The sequence below is a fragment of the Lucilia sericata genome, unplaced genomic scaffold, assembly GCF_015586225.1.
Source record: "Lucilia sericata isolate MDLA Ls3-8-SP2 unplaced genomic scaffold, ASM1558622v1 Contig000122F_arrow, whole genome shotgun sequence".
Taxonomy (NCBI): domain Eukaryota; kingdom Metazoa; phylum Arthropoda; class Insecta; order Diptera; family Calliphoridae; genus Lucilia; species Lucilia sericata.
In genome coordinates this window covers 531,291-548,646 of record NW_023994154.1, presented here as the reverse complement: position 1 = coordinate 548,646, position 17,356 = coordinate 531,291, and the positions used below count along the sequence as shown (strand labels likewise).

The 17,356-nt window shown below is 28.2% G+C and overlaps 1 protein-coding gene across 1 annotated transcript in view; it reads left to right on the top strand.

Annotated features, from left to right (window-relative positions):
• Positions 1-4,569: 4,569 nt before the first annotated feature.
• LOC119600814 (tyrosine-protein kinase Drl) overlaps positions 4,570-17,356 on the top strand; it is a 56,569-nt gene continuing 43,782 nt past the window's right edge. Inside the window, 1 exon segment of the mRNA XM_037951370.1 lies at positions 4,570-5,257. Within this exon segment, the coding sequence (XP_037807298.1) occupies positions 5,146-5,257 (112 nt within the window). The 5' untranslated portion in view covers positions 4,570-5,145.

Genomic DNA, 17,356 nt, shown 5'->3' with positions numbered 1-17,356 from the left:
CTTCCTTCTCGTGATTCTTTCCAAACGTTACAAACGGACCCAATAGGACCCAAGTAAAGCTTTACTCATGGTAGTAAGCAGTCTGCTGAACCTAAAACCTAACCTTTTGACACACGAAGCCTATTGAAAATGGTTAAAATCGGTTATTTCGCATAGCCCCCATACAATCGCTTTTGAGCTCATAAATAGGTTAAATGTACTTGTATCACTTCAAAAATAGGCAGAACTTAGTTTTATACAGACCTGGGATAAATGCATTAAATGTGTTAATGCATTAACAATTTTTTCTACATTAAAAAAAATTAATGTTAATGCAAGTTTATTGCATTAACATTAACATGGGTACATTTAATGCATTAAATTTGCATTAACATTAAATATTTTTAAATTTAATGCATTAATTTTACATTAACATTAAATATTTGTGAAATTAATGCATTAATTTTGCATTAACATTAAATATTTTTGAATTTAATGCATTAATTTTCCATTAACATTAAATAATAAATAATAAAATTAATGCATTAATTTTCCATTAACATTAATGTATAAAATAATTTATAAAAATAAGAATACAGCGCTAAAGACCTCGGTCTAACTAAATTCAAGTAAAATTGAATGTGTTCAAGTCCTTTCTAATAAGTCCTATACTCGATAATACATATTAGAAGATTAGTATCACCTCCCAGATATTCCTTTTTTAGTTTATTTTGTTAAAGTCCTTTCTAATAAGTCCTATACTCGATAATACATATTAGAAGAATAGTATCACTTCCCCGATATTCCTTTTTTAGTTTATTTTGTCTGTGGAATCTTATATAAATATCATATTTAAAACACAGAAGTTTGAATGGAATATAGGAGTTATTATAAAGGACTTTAACCTATTTAATTTTAGTTGTATTTAGTTAGATCGAGGTCTTTTGTGCTGTAGTTTTATTTATGTTTAGTATCAATTTTTATATATATTAATGTTAATGGAATATTAATGCATTAATTTTATTGCTTATTTAATGTTAATGTAAAATTAATGCACTAAATTCAGATATATTTAATGTTAATGCAAAATTAATGCATTAACTTCATAAATATTTAATGTTAATGTAAAATTAATGCATTAAATTCAAAAATATTTAATGTTAATGGAAATTTAATGCATTAAATTTTACAAATTTAATGTTAATGCAATATTTTTTACATTAAATTAATTTTTTTTAATTTAATGTTAATGCAAAATTAATGGAAATCGCCCAGGTCTGGTTTTATATGAGTCTTAACGATACTGCTGATTTTCGTAATGTTCGAGCCTCATTTGACCCTATCCCCAATATAAAGTCCCCAACACTAATGTCAGGATGATATTCTGCATAAGTAACTGATGTATAGGTAAATCCTTTATGGGTTAATATGGATAGGGCCATATTAACCCCCCATATAACCCCTCTTTTAGAAAATCCGTTTTTTGTCAACAAATTATTAAAATATTCCTGAATTAAGGTAAAAATTAAATACTTTATTACTGAAAAAAATCAAAATTTGTGACATAATCACTGGTGATCGGCCAAGACCGTCTATAAATTCTTACTTGTTTGAAATTAGGATATTTCTTAAGCAATGTGACAAATCTTCTTTTTTATTCCTTCTTTTAATACGATGTTAATTGTTATATTTAACATTTCTCCTCTTTAAAACTGTTATATAGAATTGGACTTGCTACAAAAACTACCCCTTGAATATGTAACAAGTTAGAGTGCTATATTCGGCTGAGCCGAATCTTAAATACCCTCCACCAGCTACTTTTATATTAATACTTTTCTAATTGATCAAATATTTGTAGAAATAAGTTTTCTCATGTCTTAAATAGAAAAAATCCCAAGATTTATTTAATTTTGTAATAAGTTATGAGTATTAATGTGATTTTCTGAAGGGAAACATGTATAGGACCGCACCCATGTTATGAACCGATCGTGAAAAAATCTTGAAATAGAATTTTTGTATACAAAACTAATATTTGTGCCAAATTTTGTATCAATAGCTTTATTTGGTAATGAGTAATGTGAGTTTAAGAGATTTTCGTAAAAGGACCTTGTATGTGAGCTATGACCAATTATGTATATAAAGACAAAATTTCAAAATTCTGTATCTATATCATTATTTGGTAATGAATATTGTGCATTTAAGTGATTTTCTGGAGGGGTCCTAGTATGAGAGCTATGACCAAATATGGACCGATTGCAAAACAATTTTATAGTGTAATTTATGTATATAAGAGCAATATTTGTGCTAAATGTTTATATATCAATATTTTGTAATGAGTTATGTACGTTTAAGTGATTTTCGGGAGGGGACCTTGTATGGGAGCTATGACCAATTATGGACCGATCCGAAAAAAACTTCCATAATAATATTTTTGTATATGTGAACAATACTTGTACCAAATTTTATACGGATATCTTAATTTAGTAATGAGTTATGTGCGTTTAAGTGATTTTCGGAAGGGGACCTTGTACGGGAGCTATGACAAATTATGGACCGATCGGAAAAAAATTCCATAGTAATATTTCTATATGTGAGAGCAATACTTGTACCAAACTTTATATGGATATTTTAATTTAGTAATGAGTTATGTGTGTTAAAGTGATTTTCGGGATTGGACCTTGTACGGAGCTATGACCAATTATGGACCGAAAATTTCATAGTAATATTTATATATGTGAGAACAAAACATGTACCAAATTTTATATGGATATTTTAATTTAGTAATGAGTTATGTGTGTTTAAGTGATTTTCGGGAAGGGAGCTATGACCAATTATGGACCGATCGGAAAAAAAATTCACAGTAATATTTCTGTGCATATGAGCAATTATTGTACCAAACTTTATATGGATATTTTAATTTAGTAATGAGTTATGTGTGTTTAAGTGATTTTCAGGAGAGGACCTCGTATGGGAGCTATGACCAATTATGCACCGATCGGAAAAAAATTTCATAGTAATATTTCTGTATATGTGAGCAATACTTGTACAAAATTTTATTTGGATATCTTGATTTAGTAATGAGTTATGTGCGTTTAAGTGATTTTCGGGAGGGGACCTTGTATGGGAGCTATGACCAGTTATGGACCGATCGGAAAAAAATTTCACAGTAATATTTCTGTGCATATGAGTAATACTTATTCCAAATTTTATATGGATATCTTATTTTCGTAATGAGTTATGCACGTTTAAGTGATTTTCGGGAAGGGTCCTTGTATGGGAGCTATGACCAATTATGGACCGATCGGAAAAAACTTTCACAGTAATATTTCTGTGCATATGAACAATACTTATTCCAAATTTTATATGGATATCTTAATTTAGTAATGAGTTATGCGCGTTTAGGTGATTTTCGGGAGGGGACCTTGTATGGGAGCTATGTCCAATTACGGACCGATCCAGAAAATTTTTTCTCTCAATGAATTCTATTAACATAAGATTTTAATTTGTAAAATTTTGTGAAGATATCAACATTATGACAGAAGTTATTAACAAAAAACTCATTTTCCGGGAATATGCACTTTTGTATGGGAGGTATATGAAATTATGGACCGATGCTGGCAATTTTCAGCAGAAATAAATATCTTGTGTAGAAACGAATGTATGATGACTTTCATGAAATTATCTTGCATAGTTTTCGAGAAAATTACATCAGAATGTGTAAAAAATGCTTATTTTTTCGAGGTTGTTTTAAATTTTGATTCATAACTTTTCCCAATGTGAACCGATTTTGCTCATTTTCAATACCAAATTGTACCGGATAATAATGAATGTTTTGGGTGAATTTGGTTAAATTATATTGCTTCGTTTTAACGTGAGCGTGTTTTACACAGACAGACAGACAGACAGACGGACGGACGGACGGACGGACAGACGGACATAGCTAAATCGACTCAGAATTTCATAAGGACCCAGAATATATATACTTATTTGGGTCTCAGATGAATATTTCTTGGTGTTACACACGGAATGACAAAGTTATATATACCCTCTATCACCACTGATGGTGGTGGAGGGTATAAAAAGGGGAAAGAAGAAAAACCCACGCTCTCTTATATACCACAAATGATTTCTCCTTTTTGGAATTGTTATAAAGAGAGGGGCTAACAGGTTCCACAATACTCCCCTTTAGAGGATATAAAGGAGAAACGATGTACTTTATTAGAAAAATAAATTTATGTTTTTCATGTCAAATTTTTACACTAGATGGCGTTAAGAGTATTACATTATTTGACTTAAAATTACATGTAACTCAAAAGAAAATCCAATTGAGAGAGTAATTTTTACATGATTGTAACCTAGAGAGGGGGAGAGTAATTGGGCTTTAGAATGCATCTCCATGGCCAACAACAACATACAGTTGTTGTATTTTCCTGTGTGTTGGCTGGCGCTATAGAGCTGAAATTGAAGTTGATAGTTTCTTTCTCGTTTTCTTCTTTTGCTTCAGTTTGTGGTGGCTGGTCGTCGACTGACTGTTCTGCCTGCCTTTGGCTCAGATGCGATTTGTTTATTTATACAGTTGACAGTTCTTGGAAACTCGTCACGGTGTGCACATTAAAAACTCGGATGCTCGCAGAGACGAAAATTTAGAGAAATTCTTTTTCCAAAAAAAAAAATTAACGAAAATATTTCAAAACGAGAGAAATTTCGAAAAAAAAATTTAGTGAAGAAAAGAAAAACGTATGAACGTATTTAATGCAGTTGTAATAAAACAACTCGTAGTAATACTACAACGACTACAAAGTCATTCCATACTCAATAACAACAACAGTGTCAATACTTAGGCCATCAAGTATTGATGATTTTTAAAGGATTAACAGCAGTTAAATTTTGAAAAAAATATTAAAAATTTAAGGAATTGATTGAGAAAAAAAATTAACAAAATTTTTTAAGAATGGATAACAATTAAACGGATTACAGTGTTATTAATAAGAAATATTTAAAAATTATAAAAAAAGTGTTAAATATATTAAAAATTAAACAATTTTTTTAGCATGAGGAAATAGTTGTTATTAAATTTCCGTTTAAAATTTTAAAAAAATATTTAACAAAAAATTTGTGTTTAAAAAAAGTTTTTTTAAGTTCTTGAAAAGCAAAAAAACAGCCACAATGTATACCACAGCCTGCTTTACAATTGGATTACTTTTCCTAGCTTTATGCTCACTTACCCAAAGTCACCTCAATGTATATCTTAATCTGCATGAGGTTATGCGTCTTATAGGTAAGTTTACTTCCTTAACAACTATTCTAACAGGGATTTCTATTTCCAAACAAACTATTAAATGAACTATTTAAAACTTTTGTGTTTTTATTTAAAACTTAAAAACTAAAAGTCATTTTAATTCCTTACTGTAGCAAAAGGATTAAAGAACGTAAGAATTTCTTGTTATTTGCATGGGTGCTAGGAATATGTGTGCAAAATGTTTAACATACTTTTGGGGGGTTTAAATGTTATGTTGTTAAATTTTATTTGTTAAAAGGCAATAACCCAACATAATTGGATTTTAAATGTTAGGAAAATGTTGGGAAATAGTTAAATTTTTTATATAACAATAAAATTAAATAGATATGCAGTAAAAATTTTTCAAAATTGTTTTGAAATTTAGTGTTAAAATTTATAAAAAATAAATTTTTGTTTTATATTTTTAACTATTTAACTTTACGTCCTTGGAAAAGAATCCAAATCGATTTTAAAATAATTTAAAACAATTTTTCAAACATTTGAAAGTATTCATTTCCTTCGAAAAAAGTTAACATTACAAAATTTTGAATAAAATTGTTATTTATGCATAAATTTTAACAAAATAAATCTTATTTTATTTATAATTTCTTCAACTTTATCATCTCTGAAAAAATATCGTCTTCTAGATTATTTTAAATTTTTAAAAAATTTTTAAAAATCAAATTTTATTCATATTTTATTTTTAAATTTTAAAATTTTTTAAAAATTCATAAAAAATTTAAAACATTTTATAAAGAGATTCTTTTGTGACAACTTAAAGTTAAAGGATTTAAAAATTAAATAAAATTTATTTAAAGAAAATCGAAGCCTAAATAAGGATTTTATTTATAATTAAGTAAAGCCAAATTTTTTGAAGAAAATGAAAATTAAAAAAAAAAAATTATCAAATATTTAAAAATTTTTTAAAAATCAAAGGATCTGCATAATATAATTCTTTTAAGGAAACTTAGAGATAAACATGTTATAAATAAAACAAAATTTAATTTTTAAAAATCCATGCTTAACTAATGATTTTATTTATAATTTAGTGTCAATAAAACTTTTTGATTTATACAAATAATTTCCAACTTTTTTTGATGTTTTAAAAATTCATAAATAATCCAAAAAAAAAAAAAAATTGCTTTAGATCACTACAATTCTATATAAATTAAACTGTTAAAAGTATTTAATATGTGAAACAAAATAATATTTCACCTAAAAGTTGCTTAAAATCCAGACAACACTTCTATGCAAAAGTTGCTGAGAGTTTTATAGAAATGTTGCTGGCAATCAGTACAATTTTTCTTTAGACAAAATGCCTCAAAAAGAGACAAACTTTCATTAAAAAAGGTGCTTCAACTTGAGACAACTTTTCTGTATAAAAGTTGCTTCAATTTAGATAAATTTTCTATAAAAAAAAGTTGCTTGAAATTGAGACAGCTTTTTTACAAAATGTGCTTCAAAACGAGACAACTTTTCTTTAAAAAAGTTCTTCAACATAAGACAACTTAGCTGCATGAAAGTTGCTTCAATTGAAACAAGTTTTCGTTAAAAAAAAGTTCTGTATAAAAGTTGCTTCAACTTGAGACAACTTTTCTGCATAAAAGTTGTTTCAAATTGCGACAACTTAAAAAAAGTGCTTCAAATTGATACAACTTTATTGCATAAAAGTTGCTTCATTTGAGACAAGTTTTCTATAAAAAAAGTTGCTTCAATTGAGACAAGTTTTCTATAAATAAGTTGCTTCAGATTGAGACAACTTTTCTGTATAAAAGTTGATTCAAATTGAAAATTGTTTTCTTTACAAAATGTGCTTTAAATTGAGACAAATTTTATAATATAAAATTTAAAACTTTTCTGTATAAACGTTGCTTCAACTTGAGACAACTTTTCTGCATAAAAGTTGTTTCAAATTTCGATAACTTTAAAAAAACTTGAGATAATTTTTCTGTATAAAAGTTGCTTCAATTGAGATAAGTTTTTTATAAAAAAATCGTTTCAAATTGAGACAACTTTTTTGTATGAAAGTTGCTTAAAATTGAGACAACTTTTGTTTACAAAATGTGCTTCAAAATGAGAAAATTTTTTTTAAGAAAAGTGCTTTCAACTTGAGACAACTTTTCTTTATAAAAGTTGCTTCGAATTGAGACAACTTTTCTGTATAAAGTTTCTGTATAAAAGTTGCTTCATATTGAGACAATTTTTTTACAAAATTTGCTTCAAATTAAGGCAATTTTGTAATATAAAATTTACAACTTTTCTGTATAAAAGTTGTTTCAACTTTAGGCAACTTTTCTGCATAAAAGTTGCTTCAACTTGAGACAACCTATCTGCATAAAAGTTGCTTCAACTTGAGACAAATTACGGTTTCAAATTGCGGCAACTTTTCTGCATCAAAGACGCTTTAAATTGTGTTAACTTTTGTATATAAAATTTATCTTATATCAAAAGTTTTTTTTTTAATTTTTACAAACTTTAATATTTGAGTGTAAAGAAAATCTTAAATCAAGTATTTATAATGATTTTAAAATATTATAAACCAAATATAATAATAATCATGATGATATTTATTGATGTAAATATGATTATATTTGATAATGACGATAATGATGTTGATAATGATGAAGTTGTTTATAATGGTCAATATTGTATGTTATTGGTTAGATGATGATGTTATTATTGTTGTTATTTGTGTGCGTGATTTGCATTTAAACAACAACCGCAAATTACACAAATATACACAAATACATACATATTCAAATACAATTATAGAAATACATAAGTATTCCCACATAGACCTAGATACTTATAAAATATCTAAATAAATAATGTAATAATTGATTTTTGGTTATTCCTTATTATTTTGATTATTTAATAAAATAACTTGTTGTATATTTAAAATTAGACCAATAAGGCACATTGTTAGTTAACAAATATCAAAGTATTTTAATATTGTATATGTTAAAAATAAGTTTATTTCAAATTTGACTACAAACCAGAGTATTGCACTCGTAAATCTCGAGAGATATGTTTAAAATAAAATAAATTTTGTTAAATATCATCATCACAAGTCAATTTTTAAACCAAATAATGTTACAAAAAATTCCAACTAAAATATGTTGGATTGCATGTTGGTTTAGGATAGAAAAAAATATGCAGACATCTGCTGGCAAATAAACATTTAGAAATAATATATTAGTTTTATGTTAAAATAAATAAGGGTAAACTTAACTAACAGTTTACATATTGTTAAAAGCAGTATGGTGTTAAAAATAATACACAAAACTCATGCTAAAATATTGATGTTTTTAAAATTTAATGAATTTTAGCTAATTGTTGGCTTTAATAAAAAACAGTCAACTTTTTTATAGAAAGTTGACTGTTCATTGTCATCACGACAACTTTTTTAAAAAAAAGTAGCTTGCAATCAAGTGGAAAAGTTGTTTGCAATTAAGTCATCATTTCTATAGAAAAGTTGCTTGCAAACAAGTCAGCTTTTCTATAGAAAAGTTGCTTTCAATTAAGTTATTTATTCTATAAAAAAGTTGGTTGCAATCAAGTTATCTTTTCTATAGAAAAGTTGCTTGCAGTCAAGTCATCTTTTCTATAGAAAAGTTGCTTGCAGTCAAGTCATCTTTTCTATAGAAAAGTTGCTTGCAGTCAAGTCATCTTTTCTATAGAAAAGTTGCTTGCAGTCAAGTCATCTTTTCTATAGAAAAGTTGCTTGCAGTCAAGTCATCTTTTCTATAGAAAAGTTGCTTGCAGTCAAGTCATCTTTTGTATAGAAAAGTTGCTTGCAGTCAAGTAATCTTTTCTATAGAAAAGTTGCTTGCAGTCAAGTAATCTTTTCTATAGAAAAGTTGCTTGCAGTCAAGTAATCTTTTCTATAGAAAAGTTTCTTGTAGAGTCAAGTCATCTTTTCCATAGAAAAGTTGCTTGTAAACAAGTCATTGTTTCTATAGAAAAGTTGCTTGCAGTCAAGTCATCTTTTCCATAGAAAAGTTGCTTGTAAACAAGTCATTGTTTCTATAGAAAAGTTGCTTGCAATCAAGTTATCTTTTCTATAGAAAAGTTGCTTGCAGTCGAGTCAGCTTTTCTACAGAAAAGTTGCTTACAATCAAGTCAGCTTTTCTATAGAAAAGTTGCTTGCAATCAAGTTATCTTTTCTATAGAAATGTTACTTTCAATCAAGTTATTTATTCTATAAAAAAGTTGCTTGCAATCAAGTTATCTTTTCTATAGAAAAGTTGCTTGCAGTCAAGTGATCTTTTCTATAGAAAAGTTGCTTGCAATCATGTTATCTTTTCTATAGAAAAGTTGCTTGCAGTCAAGTGATCTTTTCTATAGAAAAGTTGCTTGCAATCAAGTCAGCTTTTCTATAGAAAAGTTGCTTGCAATCAAGTTATCTTTTCTATAGAAAAGTTGCTTGCAGTCAAGTGATCTTTTCTATAGAAAAGTTGCTTGCAGTCAAGTGATCTTTTCTATAGAAAAGTTGCTTGCAGTCAAGTGATCTTTTCTATAGAAAAGTTGCTTGCAGTCAAGTAATCTTTTCTATAGAAAAGTAGCTTGCAGTCAAGTCATCTTTTCCATAGAAAACTTGCTTGCAGTCAAGTCATCTTTTCCATAGAAAAGTTGCTTGCAATCAAGTTATCTATTCTATAGAAAAGTTGCTTGCAATCAAGTTATCTTTTCTATAGAAAATTCTCTTGCAATCAGGTCATCTTATCTATAGAAAAGGTGCTTGCAATGATCACATCTTTTCTATAGAAAAGTTGCTTGAAATAATGAACACATCTTTTCCATAGAAAAGTTGCTTGCAGTCAAGTCATCTTTCCTATAGAAAAATTGCTTGCATTCAAGTCATCTTTTCTATAGAAATGTTGCTTGAAGTTAAGTCATCTCTTTTATAGAAAAGTTGTTTGCAGTCAAGTCCACTTTTCTACAGAAAAGTTGCTTGCAGTCAAGTAAACTTTTCTACAGAAAAGTGGCTTGAAGTCAAGTCAACTTTGCTTGCAGTCAAGTGGTCTTTTCTATAGAAAGTTGCTTAACTTCAAATCCTCTTTTCTACAGAAAAGTTGCGTTCAATGAACATATCTTTTCTATAGAAAAGTTGCTTGCAATCAAGGCATCTTTTCTATAGAAAATTAGCTTGCAATAGAGTTAACTATTATATAGAAAAGTTGTTTACAATGGAGTCAACTATTTTACAGAACATTTGTTTACATTTAAGACAACTTTTTAGAAAAAAGTTGCTTGTAATCAAGGACACTTTTCTTGTAATCATAACAACTGAATGACAAGTTGCTTGATATCAAGACAACTTTTAAAATGTCAAAATTTAAAGCAAAAGGGCAAAAACGGATACTTTAAACAAAAAGAAAGTACTATTTTTACCAAGTATTTAACACTATATACCACAGAACCAATACCACCTATGCCTAAACTAAAATCATAAATCATTTACACTTTGACCTACAACCGCACACATACCCACATATGTATGTAGAAGACCTAAGGAATTTTATGGAATCTACAAAAAACTATATTTATGAAATTAGTAGCCGATAGATAAACTTACAATTGCATTAAATAAACAAAATAAGTGATTGATCGATCGATTAAACGATTGAAGGGCTGCCAAGTTATTTAAAGTGATAAAAGATCTATTTTATAATATAAAAGTATTAAAACTATTTGCTAGTGATAGAATTACAAATCTAACACATTGAGTGTTTATTTAGTAACTGGTGGCGCAACCTGAACCACTTATAAGCAACAATAATTTAAATACAAAACCTATGCCATGCACTATATTAACACCTTATGTTAGTTTATCTTGTTGAAAAATGTTTTATATTTATGTTTATGCTCGTGTGTCATATTTGGAAAACTACCTGCTCTGTGATGATGGTTGTGCTAGTATTAATGTTTATTTTCTAGTTATAATGTTATCGGCGTTAACCCAAATCGGTATTCGAAACACTTACCATTTACACTATTTACTTAGTAATTGCTTTTACTGCATTTTTTTTAAAGTAGCAGACTTTAGGTTGCAACTAACAACTAGCAGAGCTAGTAGTAAACTTTATCTTATATTAATAATGTTGGTTGTCAACATATGTTATTTAAAATTTATTATTTATTTACCTGGAAAAGAAAAACATTTTGATTTATTTATAATATTTGCTGCTGGTATTTTTATTTACACTTTCCAACGAAAGATAACAACCGGCTAAACGTTAGTGTCAGATTTATCAAAAAGTTAAATTTTAACACAAATCTAATAAAGGTGGTTTATAGTTGAATGTATAAAATGACAAAGAGATACACTATAGGTAAAGTTGCTTGCATTCAAGTTAGGGTTTCAATAGAAAAGTAGCTTGCAATTCAGTTAAGCTTTCTATAAACGTTTTATAGTAAAAAGTTGCTTGCAAACAACACAAGTTTTCCATAGAAAAGCAGGGTATGTTTTCTTTAGAAAAGTGGCTTGCAATCAAGTTAAGTTTTTCATAGAAAAGTTGCTTGCAATCAAGACTAGTTTTCTATAGAAAAGTGGTTTGCAATCAAGTTAAGTTTTGTATAGAAACGTTGCTTGAAATCAAAACTAGTTTTAAGTAGAAAAGTAAATTGCAATCAAGACAAGTTTTCCATAGAAAAGTTGTTTGCAATATCTACAGATAAGTTGTTTGCAATCAAGTTATGTTTTCCATAGAAAAGTTGCTTGCAATCAGGACTAGTTTTCTATAGAAAAGTTGCTTGCAATCAGGACATGTTTTTCATAGAAAAGTTGCTTGAAATGAAGACAAGTTTTTTATAGAAAAGTTGCTTGCAATCAATACATGTTTTCCATAGAAAAGTTGCTTGCAATCAATACAAGTTTTCCTTAGAAAAGTTACTTGCAATCGGGACAAGTCTTCTATAGAAAAGTTGCTTGCAATCAAGTCATGTTTTCCATGGAAAAGTAGCTTGCAATCAATACATGTTTCCATGGAAAAGTTGCTTGCTATCAAAACAAGTTTTATGTAGAAAAGTAGCTTGCAATCAAGTCAAGATTTATATATAAAAGTTGCTTGCAATCAAGTTATGTTTTCCGTATAAAAGTAGCTTGCAATCAATACATGTTTCCATGGAAAAGTTGCTTGCTATCAAAACAAGTTTTCTATAGAAAAGTTGCTTGCAATCAAGTCAAGTTTTCTATAAAAATGTTGCTTACAATCAAGACAAGTTTTCTTTGAAAATATTCATTACAATCGAGTCAGGTTTTCTATAGAAAAGTTGCTTGCAATCAAGAAAATTTTGCTATAGAAAAGTTGCTTACAATCAAGACAAGTTTTCTTTGGAAAAGTTGCTTACAATCGCGTCACGTTTTCTATTAAAAAGTTGCTTGCAATCAAAAAAATGTTGCTATAGAAAAGTTGCTTACAATCAAGACAAGTTTTCTTTGGAAAAGTTGCTTACAATCGAGTCACGTTTTCTATTAAAAAGTTGCTTGCAATCAAGACAAGTTTTCTATAGAAAAGTTGCTTGCAATTAAGACAACTATTCTATGCACAAGTTGCTTGCAATCAAGTCAACTTTTGTAGAGTAAAGAAACTTGCAACTATTCTATAGAAAAGTTGCTTGCAATCCTGGCATGACATATGTTACAAAAAACCTTACGAACCTAAGACACCCTATAAACTTTGTATAGCGTATGAGTGTAATAAATATTAAATAAACAAAAAACGTTTACACTTTAACTCCACACCAAGTGTTTACTCATACATGTTGGTAGAATGCAGTAGTTTGTAACAAATGTTATCGGTGGCGTCTTGTTGGTCTACTACTTAGTGGTTCCTAAAACAAACAAATGCAATCCAATACCTCAAAAAGCAACAACAACACTCGCCCCTTTATAACCAAAAAACAATGATAACTATTGTTGTAATAAGCGCCAGTGCTAATTTATCGTTTTTATTTTTATTCTTTCCTTTTATCATATTTCATAAAATAATGAAACAATCTAAACATTATCGTTAATATGTCATCAGTTAGTTACTAATGTCTAAACATTTATAAATGCGATGAATATTTCTAGTAGTGAATATAATTATGTATGTTATAATGTGTGTGGTTAACTTTTCATTTCTTATGATTAAATAGTGATAAAAATCATAAAAGTTATTATATATTAAAAAGAAAAGAAAATAACTTTATGTACAGTATTTATGTTTATATCACACATATCTCTTAACAATATCATCATCAACATCAACGTTGTAGTCGTCAACATCATAGCTGTCATGTGTATAAATATTTATGTCACTCATTCATAATGTTCTTCTTCTTTTTTTTTTATCAACCATTCAGTCACAGTTAAACCGTCAAAACAGTGACTCTTATTTTCTTTCTTCATACTTTCCATTCAATCATTACCGTCCATCATCGATCAATCATTCAGTCATTATGTTTGTGTGTGTTGTCAGTTCTGTTTACCATTTCTTCCTTATTTTTTTTTTCTCTATTATAGGGTTTTTATTTATCATTTAGTATCTATTTATATTGGCTGCTTTTATCAAGCCTATTATTAAATATTTTGATATTTTTATGATTTTGACACACACACACACTCACATTAATTTATGATGGATTATGAAAAAATGTCAGTTTTTATTAAAATGCATAACAATACAACTTATTTATTATTTAGATTTCAACAATTATTTCAAATCCCCTTTAATGACAATGAAATAATACGCTTTGTAAGTAGCACAGTTTGGCGTCTGCAGGTGCAGACAGACAAATTTAAATTTTTATTAATGTCTGTTTATTAAACAGGGGGAAAGCCCCTATTGAGTCATAGATTTATTGGAAGAATAGTTGCTTTCATTTAAGGTCAGTTTTCTATAGAAAAGTGGTCTTGAATAAAGTCAAAGTTGGTAAACTCAAGGTCAGTTTTCCACAGAAAAGTTAACTACACTCAAGGCCATATTTCTATAGAAAAGTTGCTTTCATTTAAGACCAGTTTTCCATAGAAAAGTTGCCTTCATTCAATACCACTTTTCTATAGAAAAGTTGCCAACACTCAAGGCCGATTTTCCACAGAAAAGTTAACTACACTCAAGGCCATATTTCTATAGAAAAGTAGACTTCATTCAAGACCAGTTTTCCATAGTACAGTTGCCTACACTACCTACTAAGTTTTTATAGAAAATTTGCCTTTATTTAAGACTAGTCTTCCATAGAAAGGTTATCTTCATTAAAGACTAGTTTTTATAGAAAATCTGTCTTAATTCAAGACCAGTTTTCTACAGAAAAGTTGCTTTCATTCATAAACAGTTTTTTCTATAGAAAAGTTGCCTACATTTAAGGCCATTTTTCTATAGAAAAGTTGCTTTTAATTTAATACCAGTTTTCTGTAAAAAAGTTGCCTAAACTCAAAGCCAAGTTTCTGTAGAAAAGTTGCTTTCAATTAAGACTAGATTTCCATGGAAAAGTTGCCATAATTTAAAGCCAGTTTTCTATTGAAAAGTTGCTTACATTCAAGACCAGTTTTCTATAAAAAAGTTGCCTACACTCAAGACCAGTTTTCTATAGGAAAGTTGCTTACACCCAAGACCAGTTTTCTATAGAAAAGTTGCCTCAACTCAAGCCCAAGTTTCTGAAGAAAAGTTGCCTTCATTAAAGACAAGTTTTCTATAAAAAAGTTGCCTTTATTTAAAATCAGTTTTCAATTTTAAAGTTGCCTTCAATTAAGGTCTGTTTTCTATAGAAAAGTTGCCTTCATTCAAGACCACTTTTTTATAAAATAGTTGCCAACAGTCAAGGCCAGTTTTCTGTATAAAAGTTGCCTTCATTTAAGGCGAGTTTTCTACAGAAAAGTCGCTTCCTTTTAAGACCAAGTTTCCATAGAAAAGTTGCCTTCATTTAAAACCAGTTTTCAATTGAAAAGTTGCCTTCATTTAAGGTCAGTTTTCTATAGAAAAGTTGAATTCATTCAAGACCACTTTTCTATAAAAAAAAGTCATGGACAGTCATGGACAGTCATGGACAGTTGTCTATAGAAAAGTTGCCTTGAATTAAGACAAGTTTTCTAGTGAAAAGTGGATTTCTTTTAAGACCAAGTTTCTAGAGAAAAGTTGCCTTGAATTAAGACCAGTTTTATATAAAAAAGTTACCGCCATTTCAGTCAACTTTTCCTTAGTAAAGCTACTTTTATTTAGGACCAATTTTCTATAAAAAATTTAACTTTATTTAAGGCAATATGTTTTCCATAGAAAAGTTTCCATAATTTAAGACAATTCTTTGATAGAAAAGTTGCCTGATAAGTTTGTGACAGCAAGTTTTTGTTAAAAAGTTTTCTTCATTTAAAATAAGTTTTCTGTAGAAAATTTGTATCCTTTTCAATATTTTACTTAAATAAGTCTTCTATTTTTTAAGTGTTAAATCCTTAAAAAATTTCAAATATATATTTAAATTTTAACCACATTTCAAAATTTAATCAATATGTAAATTAAACTTTTAACATATGGGCGTATACTATAATAAATATATATGTAAATATAACTACAATACTTTTATTCATATTCATATAGACAAACTGTCACTTAATCAAAATCCTATTTCCTTTTATACATTTAAATTAGATTTACTTTTCTCGATAATAAACTTTATTATACGAGGTTAAAAGTTTTTTTGTATGTTGGTTCATACTCACACACACACACTCACTTTTTCTACATCCATTTCTATATAGTATCTAAGAGTTTTCCATATATGAAGAGTGTGTAAAAGGGGGAAAAGAAGATGTCACTAAAAGTTTAAAACGTGATTGTTGTAATGATTTGAAAACTTTTAATTGAGATCTATAAGATATGGTATTTTCAACGTTTATACTTATACATTTATATTTTGTCACTTAAGCACACACACACACAGTTACATTTGGCTGGGGTAAGATACATTATTATATTTACATATAAAGTTTATATAAACATTTTGATTATAGTAAATCACGTACTTATTTAACTCATACACCGAGTAATACATCGCAACATATGACAACTTAATATTTAGCAGAAATAACAAAATTAACTTGTAACAGATTTTCTTCACACGATGTTTTTTTTGCAGGAGTTGTGAGAAAAACAATATTTCAATATGTAGCTCTTTACTTGCAGTTACAGCTGTGTAAGGAATAAGAGCAGTGTTTTATTTGACAAAGTTTTTAAAACATAGTTATGTTATTTGTTTTTTTATTAGGCAAGTTTTCATTTGCGAAAGTCGCCTTTCCTTAACAAAAGTTGCCATCATTTAAGATACGTTTTCATTAGCAAAGTTGCCTTCGTTTCTTTAGGAATCAAGGCAACTTGATTTTAAACAAGTTTTCATTACGAAAGTTGTCATCAATGAAAACAACTTTTCATTGGGAAAGTTGCCATGATTTGAAACAGAATTTCTTTGGGAAAGTTGCTGTCGTTTAAGAAAAGTTGCTTTACTTTAAGCAAGTTTTCGTTAGGAAAATTGACTTCATTTGAAAAATGTTTTCTTTAGAAAAGTTGTCTTCACTTTAGGCAAGTTTTCGTTAGGTAAGTTGCCTTCATTTTGAGCAAGTTTTTGTTAAACTTTCATTAGAAAAGTTGCCTTCATTTTAAGCAAGTTTTCGTTAGGAAAGTTGCCTTTATTTAAGAAAAGTTTACGTAAAGAAAGTTTCCTTCACTTTAAGCAAGTTTTCATTAGAATAGTTGCCTTGGTTTTAAAATTTTACTAAGAAAGTTCATTAGGAAAGTTGCTTTCATTTAAGAAAAGTTTTCTTTATGAAAGTTGCCTTCACTTTAAGCAAGTTTTTAAAGGAATAGTTGCCTTAATTTTAAAAAAAGATTATTGCCTTCATTTCAGTTGCTTTGGTTTAAGTAAAGTTTATGTTAGGAAAGTTGCCTTGATTTTAAAGTTTTACTAAAGAATGTTGCCTTCATTTAAGACAAGTTTTTATAACGAAAGTTGCTTTCGTTTAAGTAAAGTTTATGTTAGGAAAGTTGCCTTCTTTTTATACAGGATGACATTAAGAAAGTTGCCTTAATTTTGAACAAGTTCTTATTAGGCAAGTTGCCTTAATTTTGA